This window comes from Amborella trichopoda, chromosome 6 (assembly GCF_054954075.1).
Source record: "Amborella trichopoda isolate Santa Cruz 75 chromosome 6, AtrichopodaSantaCruz75HAP2 v2.0, whole genome shotgun sequence".
In the NCBI taxonomy this organism is placed as follows: Eukaryota; Viridiplantae; Streptophyta; class Magnoliopsida; order Amborellales; family Amborellaceae; genus Amborella; species Amborella trichopoda.
This window is the reverse complement of record NC_142341.1, coordinates 3,402,460-3,419,528: the sequence shown is the minus strand read 5'-3', so window position 1 is coordinate 3,419,528 and position 17,069 is coordinate 3,402,460. Positions and strand designations below refer to the sequence as shown.

Below are 17,069 nucleotides of genomic sequence, written 5' to 3'. Positions count from 1 at the left end.
TATATATATAACAAAACCCGGGTTTTGTTATGCTACACCACTTATGATGTATCCCTTTAAAGTCCTCACATCTTTTGACACTTAGATACCCATAAATTGTAATAAAAAAAAGTTTCAAGCAAAGGCATTTTTTATCATTTAAAGGGGTAGAATGGATGTTTCTATAAGTAAATAGTAGTCTTCTATTAATAGTTAAAAAACAATTAATGCATTATGTGGGGCACACACCATGTCGGTGATGTCAATGTCTACTATTGTTAATAAATGATTTTGTCTCTATTAGGAATTTTTACTTTGCTCTTGACTAATTACTTAAAATACCCCTAAACAAAAACTTACTACATTATAAAATAAGGGTATCTAAGTGTCAAAAAATGTTGAGGATTTTAAGAGCATACACCACAAGTGGTGTTGCTACACGATATTATTAAGCAAAAGTTATGGGGGTGGACACGTGTCATGAAAATATGAAAAGACCCTAATTTTATAGAGAATCTCTTTTTTTTTAACATTTTCACAAACTAAACAAGAGAGAGATATCAATATTGTTTCAATATCTCCACATTATTTCTAGAAAAAATTGCATAAAAACCCCAAAAGTAGACTTTCTAGGCACTTTATGCCCCCTAACTTTCTTAACATATTTTCCTCAAAAATTAAGTTTTATAGCAAATATCCCCCAATACAAAAATATTACTGTTTTTTTATGAAAATACCCTTTTCGTATATAACAAATCATTTTCGGATTCCAATAAAAAGAAACGGCGGACTGCAGTTGTATATTGTCAGACCCATCCATTCCGTCGGACCGAAACTATACACTGTCAGGCCTCCTATTCAAGACACAATTTTGCCAGATAGTAGCTCACAAACGCCAAACTACTCATTAAACCAGAAACAAATGTTGGACCGCACTTATAAAATGCCGGAACGACCGTTACTCCAGTGACATAATTGTCGGACCGCCTCTTCCAAACACCAGACCGCACACTCCAGTAACATAAGCGCCGGACCGCCTCTTCCAAATGCCGGGCCGCCATGGTGAAGTGCCAGACCATTATGGCAAAGTTCCGAACCATCATGATAAAGTGCCGAATCGTTCCAAATCTAGTGACTTTAAGTGCCGAAATGCCTCTTCCAAACGCTGGACCACTATGGTGAAGTGCCACACCGCCATAATCAACGTGGACGTAACGGATGGGAATTTTAGTCTCGTTTTTTTTTTACGTTGGGGAGGTATTTGCTATAGGAAAAATTAGGTTGGGTAAATTGCTTAGAAAATCTATTTTTTGGGGTTTTATGTAATTTTTTCTTATTTCTATATCTTAGTTAGAGGGAGTGGGAGAGAGAATATGAATGCACACAAGAATGAGATCTCATCATTGTGATAAAATTTGAGGAGAGAGAGAGCATGCACAAGAGATAGAGAATGAGATATTTTAGGAGAGGTGGGATTTTCATGGAAGCTTTTGAAGAGTAGAGAAAGAAAAAATCGCTTAAAATACGATTTTAGGAAGGCAAAAGTTTATAAGGTTGCAACCTTAAAATGTAAAACTAGGTAGGCACCTCAAAAATCCATCAAAAGAGGTTGTTTTAATGTTGAAAAACCCTCTATAACTATGAAAAAAAAAAAAAAGGATTTTGAGTCCCAAAATAGTACAACTAACAACACATTATCTAGATCCTCTATTTTCAAGATATTCATAGGTTTATAGATCGACTTGATTTTAACCCTTTTTGGAGTTTAAAATTTTATTATTAGATATGAGAATAGATTTTGAGATAATCCTAAGATTATTTTACATCAAAATTATGTGATATGATAAAATTTGAAGCTGCGCCTTAATTGGATTGTTTAAGGTTACAACCTTACGAAAACCATACCTTTTAACGAAACTAAGGTTTTTCTAGAATTTATTTTTATAAAAATAATAACTAGTTAAAAACTTCTCATTATCTAAGAGATGATTTGTGATTTATCAAATTTATTAGCTACAAGCAATTGCATGCGTGCGTTCACGTAGTTCAACTACTATATATTCCTCATTTCAATTATTTATTTATTTATTTTCTTTGACATTATAGTCTTTGGGAAGTTGATTGCCCACGTTTATTTTTCATTTCTAATTTTAAAGTTCAAGATATGTGTATACTGATCAAAAAAAATGGGAAATTCCATTTTTAAATTTGGATAAATTCAAATACTCATGATTTTAACAAGATTTCTATCGTGGGTAGTTTAGTACAGCTCAACGTGAGAAAAACCCGCTAAATTCATGACATCCCCAAGTTTCGTGGTGATCCCTCTTCTATTCTTTTTGTCAGGTATATTTTTGCTACTCAAAAAAACTACTAAAAAGGCACCCAAAGCAGTTTTTATAATAAGGCACCCAAAGCATGCTTTATTCCCCTGTATATATATTAATCACAATAGTTCTCTTAATATTAATGTGTTCCATTTAGAAGCAGTATTCTTTTCAGTTTTTTTATCAATTTCCTATCAGTTTTAGAACAAATTCCTGCCATAGCTGGCCTAGTTTCCAAAGCCAAAACAAGGGTCTCAGTTCCTATACAATGGGGCAGTTCAGAGAGTGTATGGATCCCTATGTACAGGATGTTTTCGGAGAGGGATCGATATGATGCAGCCCTCAAGATCCAGAGAGCTTTTAGAGCTTCTAGAGTGAGAAGGTTTGTGAAATTGATCACAAAGGTGAAGTCAGTGGCCAATAAGTCCGGTTCGGAGAGAAACCAATATGATGCAGCACTCAAGATCCAGAGAGCTTTTAGAGCTTCTAGAGTGAGAAGATTTGTGAAATTGGTCGCAAAGATGAAGTAAGAAGCTGATAAGCTCGGTCCCCAGATAATCAAACGAGAAATCCAGGGCTTGATTTTAAGCGATGAGAAAGAGAGGTTGACCACCAATGTGGCTCTAACATCTGTGCTCATTCGGTTAGGTTCTATCCCCCGTTTGATTTTTGTTGCAAGAGACTGTAAAAAGAGAGTGATTCAAAAGGTCTTCAAGCTTGAAGAGCTGAGTAATGAACTAGCCTTTCAGAAACCAGGGCTTGATAAGGTTTTCGAGCTAACTGAAATTACAAAATCAGTTTCCAGTAACCATTGCTTGAAACCTGTTTCCAAAGCCAAAACAGGGGCCACAGATAATGTGGTCTCAGTGCCTATACAATGGTGCAGTTTAGAGTGTTTCGATGCCTGTGTACAGGATCTTTTCGGAGAGAGACCAATATGATGCAGCCCTCAAGATCCAGAGAGCTTTTAGAGTGAGAAAGTTTTTGAAATTGATCGCAAAGGTGGTTCCCGGATAGTCAAACAAGAAATGCAGGGCTCGATTCAAAGCGACGAGAAAGAGAGGTTGACGATGAATGAGGTTCTAATATCTGTGCTTATTCGGTTAGATTCTATCCCGAGTGTCATTTTTGTTGCAAGAGACTGTAAAAAGGGAGCGATTCAAAAGGTCTTCAAGCTCGAAGAGCTGATTAATGAATTAGACTTTCAGAAACCAGGGCTCAAAAAGGTTTTTGAGCCAACTGAGAGCGGGAAAGTTGCAAAACTAGAGAATCCGTTAAACGGAGATCAGAATGCCACAACTGAAATCCCTGGAAATTGAGAAATACTCAGAAGAAAGAGCAGATCTGGAAAATGAAGAGGGCACTCGTGATGCTTGTATTGAAACCCAGGAAGTTGGAAAAGTCGAGGGCAAGAATCAGGCCACAGGGAATGGCAGTTGTGGTGATGTTTCTTATGAAGCCCTAGAAGACACGAAGCTGCATGGAAGTCTAGCCCAAAAGAAGGCCATTCTGTGGAGGAAAGCACTGAAGAGAATGCTGCCATAGAAGGTGAAAAAACCTTGGGGGGAATGGAAAGGGTAGAAGGTGAACTGCAAGAGTTGATTAAAGATACTGCAGGACATGGTCTCCAAGCTTTTCAAAAGGAATGTGGCTCAGGAAAGGCTCATAAACAAATTGGCACAAAGGGTGAACAAGCATGAGGAGGAGGGTGAGGAGCACGAGGAGGCGACAAAGGAGCACCACAAGGGAAGTAAGAAACAGCAGTCCAACATTGTGAGAGACAATAAGACACTGAGTGGATGGTGGCTGCGGGTTCCTTTATTACTATACATCTTATACGTCTTTCCCTCTGCTATATTCAAATTGGTCTCTACTAAGTTGTCTTTACCCTTTCCTTGTTTCTTTAAAGTAAGAGTCTTTATTCAATTTGGTCTCTACTAAGCAGTCTCTACCATTTCTTTTTTCTTTAGAAGTATCGAGTCTTTATCAATTTCAGACTTCGATAGCAATACAGGAGTCGTTTCAGTTGGAGCCCAAATTCATTAGACCTGAAATAATTGAATTTAGAATCAAAGTGAAGAATCGCTCTCAAACCCAGTTATTGTATCAGGGATCATTTGGAATTTCATTTCATAAGGGGGATCATAGCACTGAGTTGGCATGAGCCACACACGGACACATCTTCCTTGTGACTGCAAATCCAAACATTTAAGATTGTCCACACTTTCTTAAGCACCCAACTCCCTCTTCTAAGTAATCTTGCCTGCTAATCCAGAGCTCCGGAGCATCCTGCATGTGTATGCAGCCATGATGAAGCCTCTCAATCAGTTGCCACCAATGTGCATGCAAAAGTACACCGTACATAATCTATCTTTGTGTATGGTACACAGCCAATGCATCCACCATCCATTCTCAAGGATGGCGATGGATGCCCTGACTATGGACCACGCGTGAAATGATATGCTTTCCCTTAGTCAATTCCATGGGTGGAAGATGCGACTGAAATAGGAAATCAATATGTCAACCAGATTTAGACCTGGTTGCCAGTAAAGATATAAGAGTGTTATTTAAAAACAACGCTATTTTGATGTCTGCATTTTGCTAATATAATCATCTTCTTCTGTAAATGAATATAATCTCAACTCTGATATTGAAAAGGTGTTTTGGTATAGAACCACAGTAACTATCCTCTCTCTCTCTCTCTCTCTCTCTCTCTCTCTCTCTCTCTCTCTCTCTCTCTCTCTCTCTCTCTCTCATCATGCATGTGCATGCAACCATGATAAAGACTCTCAATCAGTTGCCCACTAATGCGCATGCAAAAGTACACCATACATAATCTATCTTTGCCTTTGTATATCTTTGTATATGGTACACAACCTATGCATCCACCATCCATTCTCAACAACTGATGGCGGTGGATGCCCTGACTATGGACCACACGTGATATAATATAAGTATGTGATATCTGATATGCTTTACCTTAGTCAATTGCATGGGTGGAAGATGTGACTGAAATAGCAAATCAATATGTCAGCCAGATTTAGACCTGGTTGCCAATAAAGATATAAAGAGTGATATTTAAAAAATTTGTTATTTTGATGTCTGCATTATCAGAAGATATGATCATCTTCTTCTGAAAATGAATATGATGTCAACTCTAATATGGAAAAGGTGTTTTGGTATAAGAATCACAGTAACTATCCTATACCAATCCCAGAATTTCAGTAACATTTTAGTAAGATTTTCATAGTAATTGTAGTTATTTTTGAGATTCTTATTGTTGCCAAAAAATATGTAAATGAAAGCTGTTTTCTTGAAAGCAAGTAAACAGATGATATCCAGGGAAGAATACCTTCATTATACCAGCAAGAACTGCACCTCCCAAGTATACCATATGCTTTCTCCGAGGAGGGTCTTCAATTCTTAACCTCAGCTTCTGTGAGAGAAACCAAGTTACAGTTAGAGATAATTTATTTAACTCAAGCCAGTTATTTGGTACAAGGAAAGAAGAAAAAGGAAACATGTAAGCTTAACCTTAAGGCCGTCTCTGTTTCCCCTTAGTACAACTTCAAGATAACGGTCAAGTATTTCTTTCTCCAAACTGCACAGTTGTTAGGAAGAAAACTTTTATTATCTCACACAGGTCTAGAGAAACCATATTCACAACTACCATGATTGCCAGATTAAAATATGATCATGAACGTCCGGTCAGATTGACTTGGTAGCTATCCATTTCATGCATCCAAATTCATTTCTCATTTTGCCTATTTTCTCTCTTTTTATTTTTTGGGTATGTCCCCATGGGATTGATCCTGGCACATTGTGGTGCAAGTAACCATCAAGTCAGGTGCCCTATTTCCGTTGCCTCAGTTAAGTTGAACAATGCAATGATAAAGCGTATCAAGGAAAAACAAAATAAAGAGATCAACAAATTCAGGATAAATAATATACGTTCATCCCAAAACCTCACCCAACTGACTTCTGCCAATTAATGAAATAAACTATGTAAGACTATCCATGATGAGGAAAGACAATCATGTGCACTGTGCAGATGCATGATTATGATCAACGAGACAAAATTATCCACATCTGCATCTGAGAAAGATGGAGTTTTACCGACTCGATAAACCCGGATACATTGTGCTTCCTCCACTCAGAACGATGTGCTGGTAAAGCTGCATTAATTTCGAATAACAGCCACATGAGAACCACACAACCAAATTCAAAGTCAAAGGAAGTACAGAAATACTCTCTGTAAAATATCAAAAATATGATAAATAAAGACACCTTTTACCATCAAATGAGGAGGCTAAGATACAGAAATCTCTCTCTCTCTCTCTCTCTCTCTCTCTCTCTCTCTCTATATATATATATATATATATATGCTATGACCATGGCGGTTTTGCCTTAAAGACCGCCACAGATCTATGGGAGTCATGACGGTTGCCCATGTTTTTTTGCGTGGAAAAATACCGCCATGGACATCCTATGTCCATTGCAGTACTGCAACGGACATGTTATGTCCGTGGCGGTCTTTTAATCCATACCGTCCTAAAAAATCGGACAACGCCAAGCCTATGGGCAAAAATACTGTTCATTTTCGCCCATAGGCATTGCGTAGTCTCTTCTTCCTCTATATATATATATATATATATATAAAAGAAAATGCTTTTTTGATTGGTAAAGAGATACTCTTAAACAACATAATATCCCAATTCCTGAATTTGAACTGAATACGGTAGAAACCCAATATACTACATTCAATACAACAGAGGGAAAAACTATTAAATCCATACACCCTCCTGACCAAAGTTTGAAAATACAAGGAAGGGCAACCACAGTACCAAAATCTTCAGATCAAACTGAAGGTTTTGTGATGATGGTTGGCTTTCATTATGAATAGCCCAGGTTTGGGGTAGAACAATATCTGACCATGATATTGTCTTTGGTATGATTGTATTTGATTTTTCTATATTGGTTTGAAAAAATATCGTCTGTCCCCTAGTATCTATTTGGAGTATATTTGGACATAGTGTAGTCATTACCTTATAGTATATTCTATAAACAATGGCTATGTTTTGGGAACCTGCCATCATATCGAAACCTTTGTTTTGAGGTTTAAGGACAAAACATTTAAAATATTTGGATCTGTTAATGATACAGAATAATTCGGAAAGCAATTGAAATATATTGGTCCACTACATAAACTAGTTTCAACCATTCCTAATAACGAATCTGAAAATTTGTTATGTCTAGTATCCCGTAAACAAGCTAGAATAGAGTTATTTAATCCTAACCTTGTCAGGGGTTTAACTGCTACTTGTATTAAACCTATATGTAAATATTTATAATTCTTATTTTGGTGAACTTGTAGTATTTTTTTGGATAATAATTGAAAATCTTCTTGATTGTTAGTAACAGAGAGAGTTTCTTCTACTGTTTTTATGGCATATCCGATTTTAAGGTCGAATGTACCTTTTTTGTAAATATCCGATATAGGAACTTTGGGTATGTTCCAGTTCTGGATTTGATTTTCAATATAATCTTGACCATTGGAAAGAAAAATTTGTAGCAGGATTACCCTACCTATTTGCTGAAAAAGTTAAGGAACGCCTCAAAAATAAAAATAGTGGTGTCATAAATTATTCCCAATATACATTAGGAGAGTTATCTTCAGAAATATGTGCTGAGGGCCTAGCCCTGTGCACAGATCTAAAACTCAAGCGGCAACTTGATGAACAGAATCTAAGCGGCAAAAAGGAATTAGGAGATTTTTGTCAACAATTTGGTTATCATATGGACCAAGGTCATATAGATATAATGTGACAATGTGGGGCATCTTAGATTGGATAAAAGATCAGCTGTTCTAGCTGCAAGTATTGAAGTATTTCCTATGAAGTGAAGAGCAATCGTATATATCAAAGAATTGACAGCATCACTCTCAGAATATACCATATCTTGGTTATGTTCATTTTTTGCTGTCCATTGCCGAGTATTTGTTAATATCTGTTGTTTTGTTTGTTCATTCAGGTATGAGTCCCACCATCCTCTCAGCCATCCAGTGAATCCTGAAACTATGGCTTTGGCTATTTCTTGGTCATGGCTTCCAGCCATTTTACAAGCAGATGCATACATAGTCATATGTTTCATTGTATCTAGGATTCTATGATCAGAGATACCGTCTATATTCCAGTCTATAATAGTTCGTCCTGAATATGTAGAAGTATGACTTGTTAGATCTTCTTCTAATTGTATATCCACGGGAGTTGGTCTTTTATAATATGGTCGAGCATTTATTGGTTGCCAATTCTTACTATAATTGATTCGATTAATACTTTCTGGAGTTAGTTGTATTTCTGAGAATGCCTTTTGCATATTTTGTATTGTATTGGTAATGGATGGTCCTATAGATGGTTCTATGGTTTCATTAGTTTGAAAAAGCACTTCTTCTTGTAGAGCCATATTATCATGTTCAGGGATTTTTGTTTTCCCTTTATCATTATCTGGAATAATAGGAGTAGGAGTAGATATCACTATTGTTGGTTTGCGTTCTTTTATTTCAAGGAAAATGCTTTTTTGATTGGTTAAGAGATACTCTTAAACAACATAATATCCCAATTCCTGAATTTGAACTGAATACGGTAGAAACCAATTATACTACATTCAATACAACAGAGGGAAAAACTATTAAATCCATACACCCTCCTGAACAAAGTTTGAAAATACAAGGAATGGCAACCACAGTACCAAAATCTTCAGATCAAACTGAAGGATTACCATCTACTCAAATAGTTGTATATGAAACAGTAGCTACACCATATAAACTTAATAATGCGAATATACCTCGTATAGAATTACTCCCGCACATAATTGAACAAAATAATTATACCAATCTTTGTCTTCATACACTTGGAAAACAATCTAATAGAATAGAAAATTTACTACAACCTCCTATTCACAAAGAGAAAAAGCAATTATTTTTCAAACCACCTCCTGATTTGAATAAAGAAAAATTTCTTATAAGGGAAAATAATACAACCCTTATGGGACAACTAATTTCTAAATTATCTAAATTAGAAATAAAAGAACCCAAACCAACAATAGTGATATCTACTCCTACTCCTATTATTCCAGATAATGATAAAGGGAAAACAAAAATCCCTGAACATGATAATATGGCTCTACAAGAAGAAGTGCTTTTTCAAACTAATGAAACCATAGAACCATCTATAGGACCATCCATTACCAATACAATACAAAATATGCAAAAGGCATTCTCAGAAATACAACTAACTCCAGAAAGTATTAATCGAATCAATTATAGTAAGAATTGGCAACCAATAAATGCTCGACCATATTATAAAAGACCAACTCCCGTGGATATACAATTAGAAGAAGATCTAACAAGTCATACTTCTACATATTCAGGACGAACTATTATAGACTGGAATATAGACGGTATCTCTGATCATAGAATCCTAGATACAATGAAACATATGACTATGTATGCATCTGCTTGTAAAATGGCTGGAAGCCATGACCAAGAAATAGCCAAAGCCATAGTTTCAGGATTCACTGGATGGCTGAGAGGATGGTGGGACTCATACCTGAATGAACAAACAAAACAACAAATATTAACAAATACTCGGCAATGGACAGCAAAAAATGAACATAACCAAGATATGGTATATTCTGAGAGTGATGCTGTCAATTCTTTGATATATACGATTGCTCTTCACTTCATAGGAAATACTTCAATACTTGCAGCTAGAACAGCTGATCTTTTATCCAATCTAAGATGCCCCACATTGTCACATTATAAATGGTATAAAGATGTCTTTTTCTCTCGATTACTTATACGAGAAGATAGTAATCTTGACCATTGGAAAGAAAAATTTGTAGCAGGATTACCCTACCTATTTGCTGAAAAAGTTAAGGAACGCCTCAAAAATAAAAATAGTGGTGTCATAAATTATTCCCAATATACATTAGGAGAGTTATCTTCAGAAATATGTGCTGAGGGCCTAGCCCTGTGCACAGATTTAAAACTCAAGCGGCAACTTGATAAACAGAATCTAAGCGGCAAAAAGGAATTAGGAGATTTTTGTCAACAATTTGGTTATCATATGGACCAAGGTCATATAGATAAAACCAAACCACATAAAATTCATAAAGTTTATAAAAAGAAGAAACATCGAGATAAACCAGATAAGACATATAAATCCTTTCCAACCAAACAGAAAAAATATAAGAAATTTACAAAACGCTTTGCTTCTAAATCTTCTCAAAATAAGAAAAAATTACCTGTTTGTTATAAATGTGGCAAAGTAGGCCATTACAAAAGCCAATGCAAAGTAAAACAAAAATTAGATTCTATTACTTTAGATGAATCCATCAGAAATAAGATTTATGATATTATTCAATTATATGATTCTTCAGATAGTTCAGATTCAGATACTACTTCCTCCAGTAGTGATACTTCTTTTATAGGCACAATTCATAATGATGACTTTTATTGGTCAGATACTAGTTCGGATATCGAAAATAATGAAATATGTACATGTCCTATTACATCCTCTGATATTCATACATTAACAAAAGAGGACAATCTTATTCTAGACTTAATAGAGAAAATATCCGACCCAAATGAAAAAAGAGAAATAATTACTCAGTTTATCAATTTAACCAAATCAAAAACAAAACATACACCATTGGTCAAGCCTCCTGATAATTATAATTTTTCTGACATCATGAAAAGGATCAGTCAACATGAAGCTACCCAAAAAGAGCCTACTATTACTGACCTCAAAGCCGAAGTCAATAATATAAAAATAGAATTATCTCAATTAAAAACAAGAATTCAAATCCTTGAACTTCATGACAATAGCTCTGAACTACATACTGAAGAAGATATAGTAGAATTCAATCATTTACTCAAATCATATCATCCCAATGATTATTTAGACCAAATGACTTATGGAGAAACATCAAATAAACATTCAGTAAATATGATTAATAGAGTAATAACCCAAAAATGGTTTGTATTAATAAATATTGTAATAAATGATGAGTACGAGTTTCAATCATTAGCATTAATAGACTCAGGTGCTGATTTGAATTGTCTCAATGAGGGATTAGTCCCTACCAAATATTTCGACAAAACTATTCAAATTCTTAATACTGCTGACGGCAGTAGACTATTTATTAAATATAAACTTTCAAATGCAAAAATCTGTACGGAAGGACATTGCTTCCCTACTCCATTTATCATGGTCAAAGGACTCAGCCAAGCTGTAATCCTTGGTGTCCCTTTCCTTACTTTATTATACCCAGTTACAGTTTCCCATACAGGTCTTGAGACAAATACACATGGTACACCTATTAAATTTGAATTTCTTGATAAACCAAAAATTAAAGAAATCAATACTGTCAAAAAAAATATCAAATATAAAGAAAATTTCTTAGGATCTTTACAACTGGAAATCAAACATAAGCTCACCGGCGAAAAGCTCCAATCTCCTGAGATAATACAAAAAATACAACATCTCAAAAGCTTTATTGAAAAGGAAATATGTAATGAATTACCAAATGCTTTTTGGCATAGAAAACAACATATAGTTGAATTACCATATGAATCAAGTTTTAATGAAACAAAAATACCAACAAAAGCTAGACCAATTCAAATGAATACCGAATTATTACAAACATGCCAAATAGAAATAAATGATCTACTCCAAAAGAAGTTAATACGTCCCAGTTCATCTCCATGGAGTTGCTCTGCCTTTTACGTCAATAAAAATGCTGAACAGGAACGAGGAGTCCCTCGTTTAGTCATCAATTACAAACCCCTTAATAAAGTTTTAAAATGGATTAGATATCCCATTCCAAATAAAAAGGATTTACTTGATCGATTATTACATGCTGTAATCTTCTCCAAATTCGATTTAAAATCTGGTTTTTGGCAAATACAAATAGAAGAAAAAGATAAATACAAAACAGCCTTCAACGTCCCTTTTGGACAATATGAGTGGAATATTATGCCCTTCGGTCTTAAAAATGCTCCATCCGAATTTCAAAAAATAATGAATGATATCTTTAATCCCTTTTATAAATTTATGATTGTTTATATCGATGATGGTTTAGTCTTTTCTGAATCAATTGATCAACATTTCAAACACCTTCATACTTTTATTCACACAGTAAAAACAGCTGGTTTAGTTGTTTCTGCTAAAAAGATAAATTTATTTCAAACTAAAATAAGATTCCTAGGACACAATATCAATCAAGGTACAATTATTCCTATAGACAGATCAATACTCTTTGCTGATAAATTTCCTGATAAAATCTTAGATAAAACAGAATTACAACGTTTTTTGGGATGTCTCAATTATATCAGTGATTTTTACCAAAATCTAGCCTTAGACGCAAAACCTTTATATGATCGTTTGAAAAAGAATCCTCCCCCATGGACTAATATTCATACTTTAGCCGTACAAAAACTTAAACTTCGAGCTAAAGAACTTCCATGTTTAACCTTATCTGATCCAACTGCTTTTAAAATTATTGAATGTGATGCTTCTGATATAGGACTAGGAGGAATACTCAAACAATCTGTTAATTCTAAAGAACAATTAATCCGTTTTACTTCTAAAGCTTGGAATCCAACCCAAAAGAATTATTCCACTGTTAAAAAAGAATTACTTGCTATTATTCATTGTGTTTGCAAATTTCAAACCGATATTCTTAATCAACGATTTTTAATTCGTACTGACTGCAAGGCTGCCAAAGACATTCTGCAAAAGGATGTTCAAAACCTTGTCTCCAAACAAATTTTTGCTCGATGGCAAGCTATTTTATCTGCTTTCGATTTTTCCATTGAACATCTTCACGGTTCTGCTAACTCTCTGCCTGACTTTTTAACCCGTGAATTTTTGCAGGGGGGACCATATACCACAACCTAACAACAACGAGACCATCTCCTCCTACGATTTTCACTCCTACGGTTTGCAACTCTTCTTCTCAAATAAGAATACTAATACCAATATGAATCCTCATTCCAAAGGAAAACAGCCAATGGATCTCATCCCAAGCAATAGGTATGGGCCTCTTATGTCCAACCATTCTTCTCTCGACCTAACACCAATGTCACCTCTGAGATCCACAAACGTACCAGAATATATAATACAGACCCCTCCTCAAAGTCCATTAGCCACTCCAAGTCCAGCATTTTCTCCAGCATCATACCCACATAAACAGACCTCAAACTCCCCCAGATCCATTTATACTGATACCGCCTTTTTACCAGAAGCTATTATTTCAGATAATCATGCTGAACTAGACCCATATAAAATAGCTCCCCTTTACTTGTCCAATCACATGAATTCATCCTATGGTATTAAGACTCGCGAATGGTATGAGGCTATACTCATGGAAACTGGTTCAGCTTCCATAGTTCACTTCTACCAAGGGAATACTAAATTATATGCATATTCTAAATTGCAAATCAAAAAATTACTTTCATACGAAGATTGGGGCTGTAATCCCATCCAGGGAAAAAGGCTGCTCAATCCAGAGTTTCAATACAAATCTTATAAATATAGTGAATACATTGAGGCCTGGCATAAAGTCTTTGCCTACCAAAATCCAAATAATATACACTCCTGGTATGTCCAATTCAAATTTCCCATCCTTGAAAGATTCCCCAGTTGGTTCCGCCACTGGTTTTTAATATGGGGATCTTTAACCCAAATAATGCCAGATACCTTTCAAGCCTTCCAGACCAAATTTGCTGAATATAATACTTGCACCGAATTAGATGACTACCATCTCTATTTCATGGCAATTTACCAAATTCCTTGGATTCTCAAATGGGAATACTCTATCTCTGAAAATAATACCAATGATTACACATATATTCCCCAACTTGGCAAAACTGTGAAAGTCAAATGGTGGGATATTTTTAGCACCAATCCAACCATACTACCATTAAAAAGAATACCCCCTCAACCTGAGCCTCTCAAACCTGTGTCAAATAATACTGTAAGCCTCCCTACTTTTTCAGCCTATCTCAAAAAACTGAAACAGTCACACCCCAATGCCACCATTGAAGAAATAGAGCAAACACTGTTACATGTTTTTGCTCCTGACACCACCAGGCCAGCAACCTCGGAAGAAACAGTCCAGTCTGGAAATCCCCTACTGGAGGACTTTAGCCAAAGACCCACAGAATAGCCCGACCCGACGACTCATCTTCGACTCGATACAATCCTTCTACAAATCCGACCCAACAGTGCATCCTCGACCTAATACAGATTAATCCTTCTGCAAAAGATTCCCCTTTATCTCTTTACATAAAACGACAGAATCCCTTTGCATAAAAAGATAAGAAAAGATTCCCTTCATCCGACTGACGTGACAGCACAATAGTATAAAGATTCCTTTTCCAACAGTATCAAAGACACGACAAATGCATAGTAAAGATTCCCTCTTCACTGTTCACTGATTTGACGAATTTGGGGTCACATCATCAACTGACGTGTTCCTTCCTGCTTCGTTGAACACTCATACGGGCCACTCACACAAACCAAAATATTCCCTATACCTCTCATCAATCACCATCAGTCGCTCAGAGCCTCTCTACTGCAACCACGTGTATACATTCAGCACCGACATATCACCGACAACAATATTCTTATGCAACAAAGGAGAGCCACAAGAAGTTCCTTCGGCAGGAAGCAACCATTCTCAGCCACATCCTCTACCTCAGCAATCTTCTATAAATACCCATGATCAACAGAAGGCAAGCAGAGCATCAAGGATAGCATTCAAGCAACGAACCGAGTTCCTTCAGCAACAGCAGCATAGTCTCTCAGTTTCTCAATACTTTCTCTTAATCTCTTTTTCTTACCTTCTTCTTCTTGTTCATTCTTCTTCACTTTGTAACTAGACCGTAGTCATCGACATTTGTACTCCACTAAAGTCGGTAACTTCTATGACTTCTGTAGTATAGAATGTGTGATTGTAATCTATCTTCTTTATCTTCTTTTTATCCTTCTGAGTGGAAGAAATTTGCAAGTCTCTGTATATGTAACCAGTGAGTTATGCAATTTAAATTCGTCTTTACATTTAAAATTTGTGATTATACTCATACTTCATGGATCATATTTGACATTTCTATACTGCCAATAATTATCGTTTTATTCGTATTTCTTTATTATATCTCTGTTCTTCAACAACTAATAGTTTATAATTCCGCAATCTTTTCGTATTTATTATAATAAATTAGGTATAAGTAATTAGGGTAGATTTTGGGCTAAAATGGTCAGGAGGGTGTATGGATTTAATAGTTTTTCCCTCTGTTGTATTGAATGTAGTATATTGGGTATTCAGTTCAAATTCAGGAATTGGGATATTATGTTGTTTAAGAGTATCTCTTAACCAATCAAAAAAGCATTTTCCTTTATTACCTTTTTGTCTCCATTTATTGAATTGAGAATGAAATAATTCAACTAATCTAGGTTTAAATTCTTTAACATACCATTCTCTAATATTTTTATTTTCTGGGGATAGAAAATCATTTATAATATCTTCTCGCGTGAATGTTTCTTCAAGCTGTAGTACTTGGATAAATTCTGCTTCAGAAGGTTCTTTTTCAGCTTGTTTATATTGAGGTATAATAATATTATCAGATGTTCGTAGAAATCCATCCATCTGGGGTTTTGGTATTGATGGAGTAGTTATTATAGGAGAGTTCCGAGTATAGGTCGTAATGGATTTTCGTGGGGGTTCTAGATCTCTGAAAGAATGGTTGCTCAGGGTTTCCGATATGGATGCATTATCTAGAATTCTATTATTTGTAGTAAATTGGATTTCAATATTTCCGTCCGTATATTCTGTAATCCTGTCTGGAATATTTTGAATAGGATTTTGTGATGATGGTTGGCTTTCATTATGAATAGCCCAGGTTTGGGGTAGAACAATATCTGACCATGATATTGTCTTTGGTATGATTGTATTTGATTTTTCTATATTGGTTTGAAAAAATATCGTCTGTCCCCTAGTATCTATTTGGAGTATATTTGGACATAGTGTAGTCATTACCTTATAGTATATTCTATAAACAATGGCTATGTTTTGGGAACCTGCCATCATATCGAAACCTTGTGTTTTGAGGTTTAAGGACAAAACATTTAAAATATTTGGATCTGTTAATGATACAGAATAATTCAGAAAGCAATTGAAATATATTGGTCCACTACATAAACTAGTTTCAACCATTCCTAATAACGAATCTGAAAATTTGTTATGTCTAGTATCCCGTAAACAAACTAGAATAGAGTTATTTAATCCTAACCTTGTCAGGGGTTTAACTGCTACTTGTATTAAACCTATATGTAAATATTTATAATTCTTATTTTGGTGAACTTGTAGTATTTTTTTGGATAATAATTGAAAATCTTCTTGATTGTTAGTAACAGAGAGAGTTTCTTCTACTGTTTTTATGGCATATCCGATTTTAAGGTCGAATGTACCTTTTTTGTAAATATCCGATATAGGAACTTTGGGTATGTTCCAGTTCTGGATTTGATTTTCAATATCATTAATAATAAGTTCTTCTTTGTTTTTGATCCTTAGAGTTCTATTAGTTTTACTTGTTGTGGTATCTGTTAGATTCTTAATAAATTTTTCCATTACTAGGTTGCGGATAATGACAACTCAGGACGACCAAAAGTCCAGCGTTTTCCCTAAGCAGCTCTTCCTGGC

The 17,069-nt window shown here is 35.2% G+C and overlaps 1 protein-coding gene across 8 annotated transcripts in view; it reads right to left on the bottom strand.

The window, feature by feature from the left end:
* Positions 1-4,204: 4,204 nt before the first annotated feature.
* ARP2 (actin related protein 2) overlaps positions 4,205-17,069 on the bottom strand; it is a 32,028-nt gene continuing 19,163 nt past the window's right edge. For 3 of the 8 annotated variants that reach the window (XM_088870389.1, XM_020667380.2, XM_020667381.2), the window contains 5 exons: positions 6,423-6,481; positions 5,841-5,907; positions 5,659-5,742; positions 5,286-5,315; positions 4,205-4,595 (listed from right to left, as the gene is read on the bottom strand). In XM_088870389.1, coding sequence (XP_088726515.1) covers positions 4,515-4,595; positions 5,286-5,315; positions 5,659-5,742; positions 5,841-5,907; positions 6,423-6,481 — 321 coding nt within the window. In that variant the 3' untranslated portion in view covers positions 4,205-4,514. Of the gene's footprint in view, positions 4,596-5,285; positions 5,353-5,658; positions 5,743-5,840; positions 5,908-6,422; positions 6,482-17,069 lie in introns of all 8 variants that reach the window. The other 5 variants (XM_088870390.1, XM_011625145.3, XM_088870387.1 and 2 more) reach the window with 2 other exon arrangements.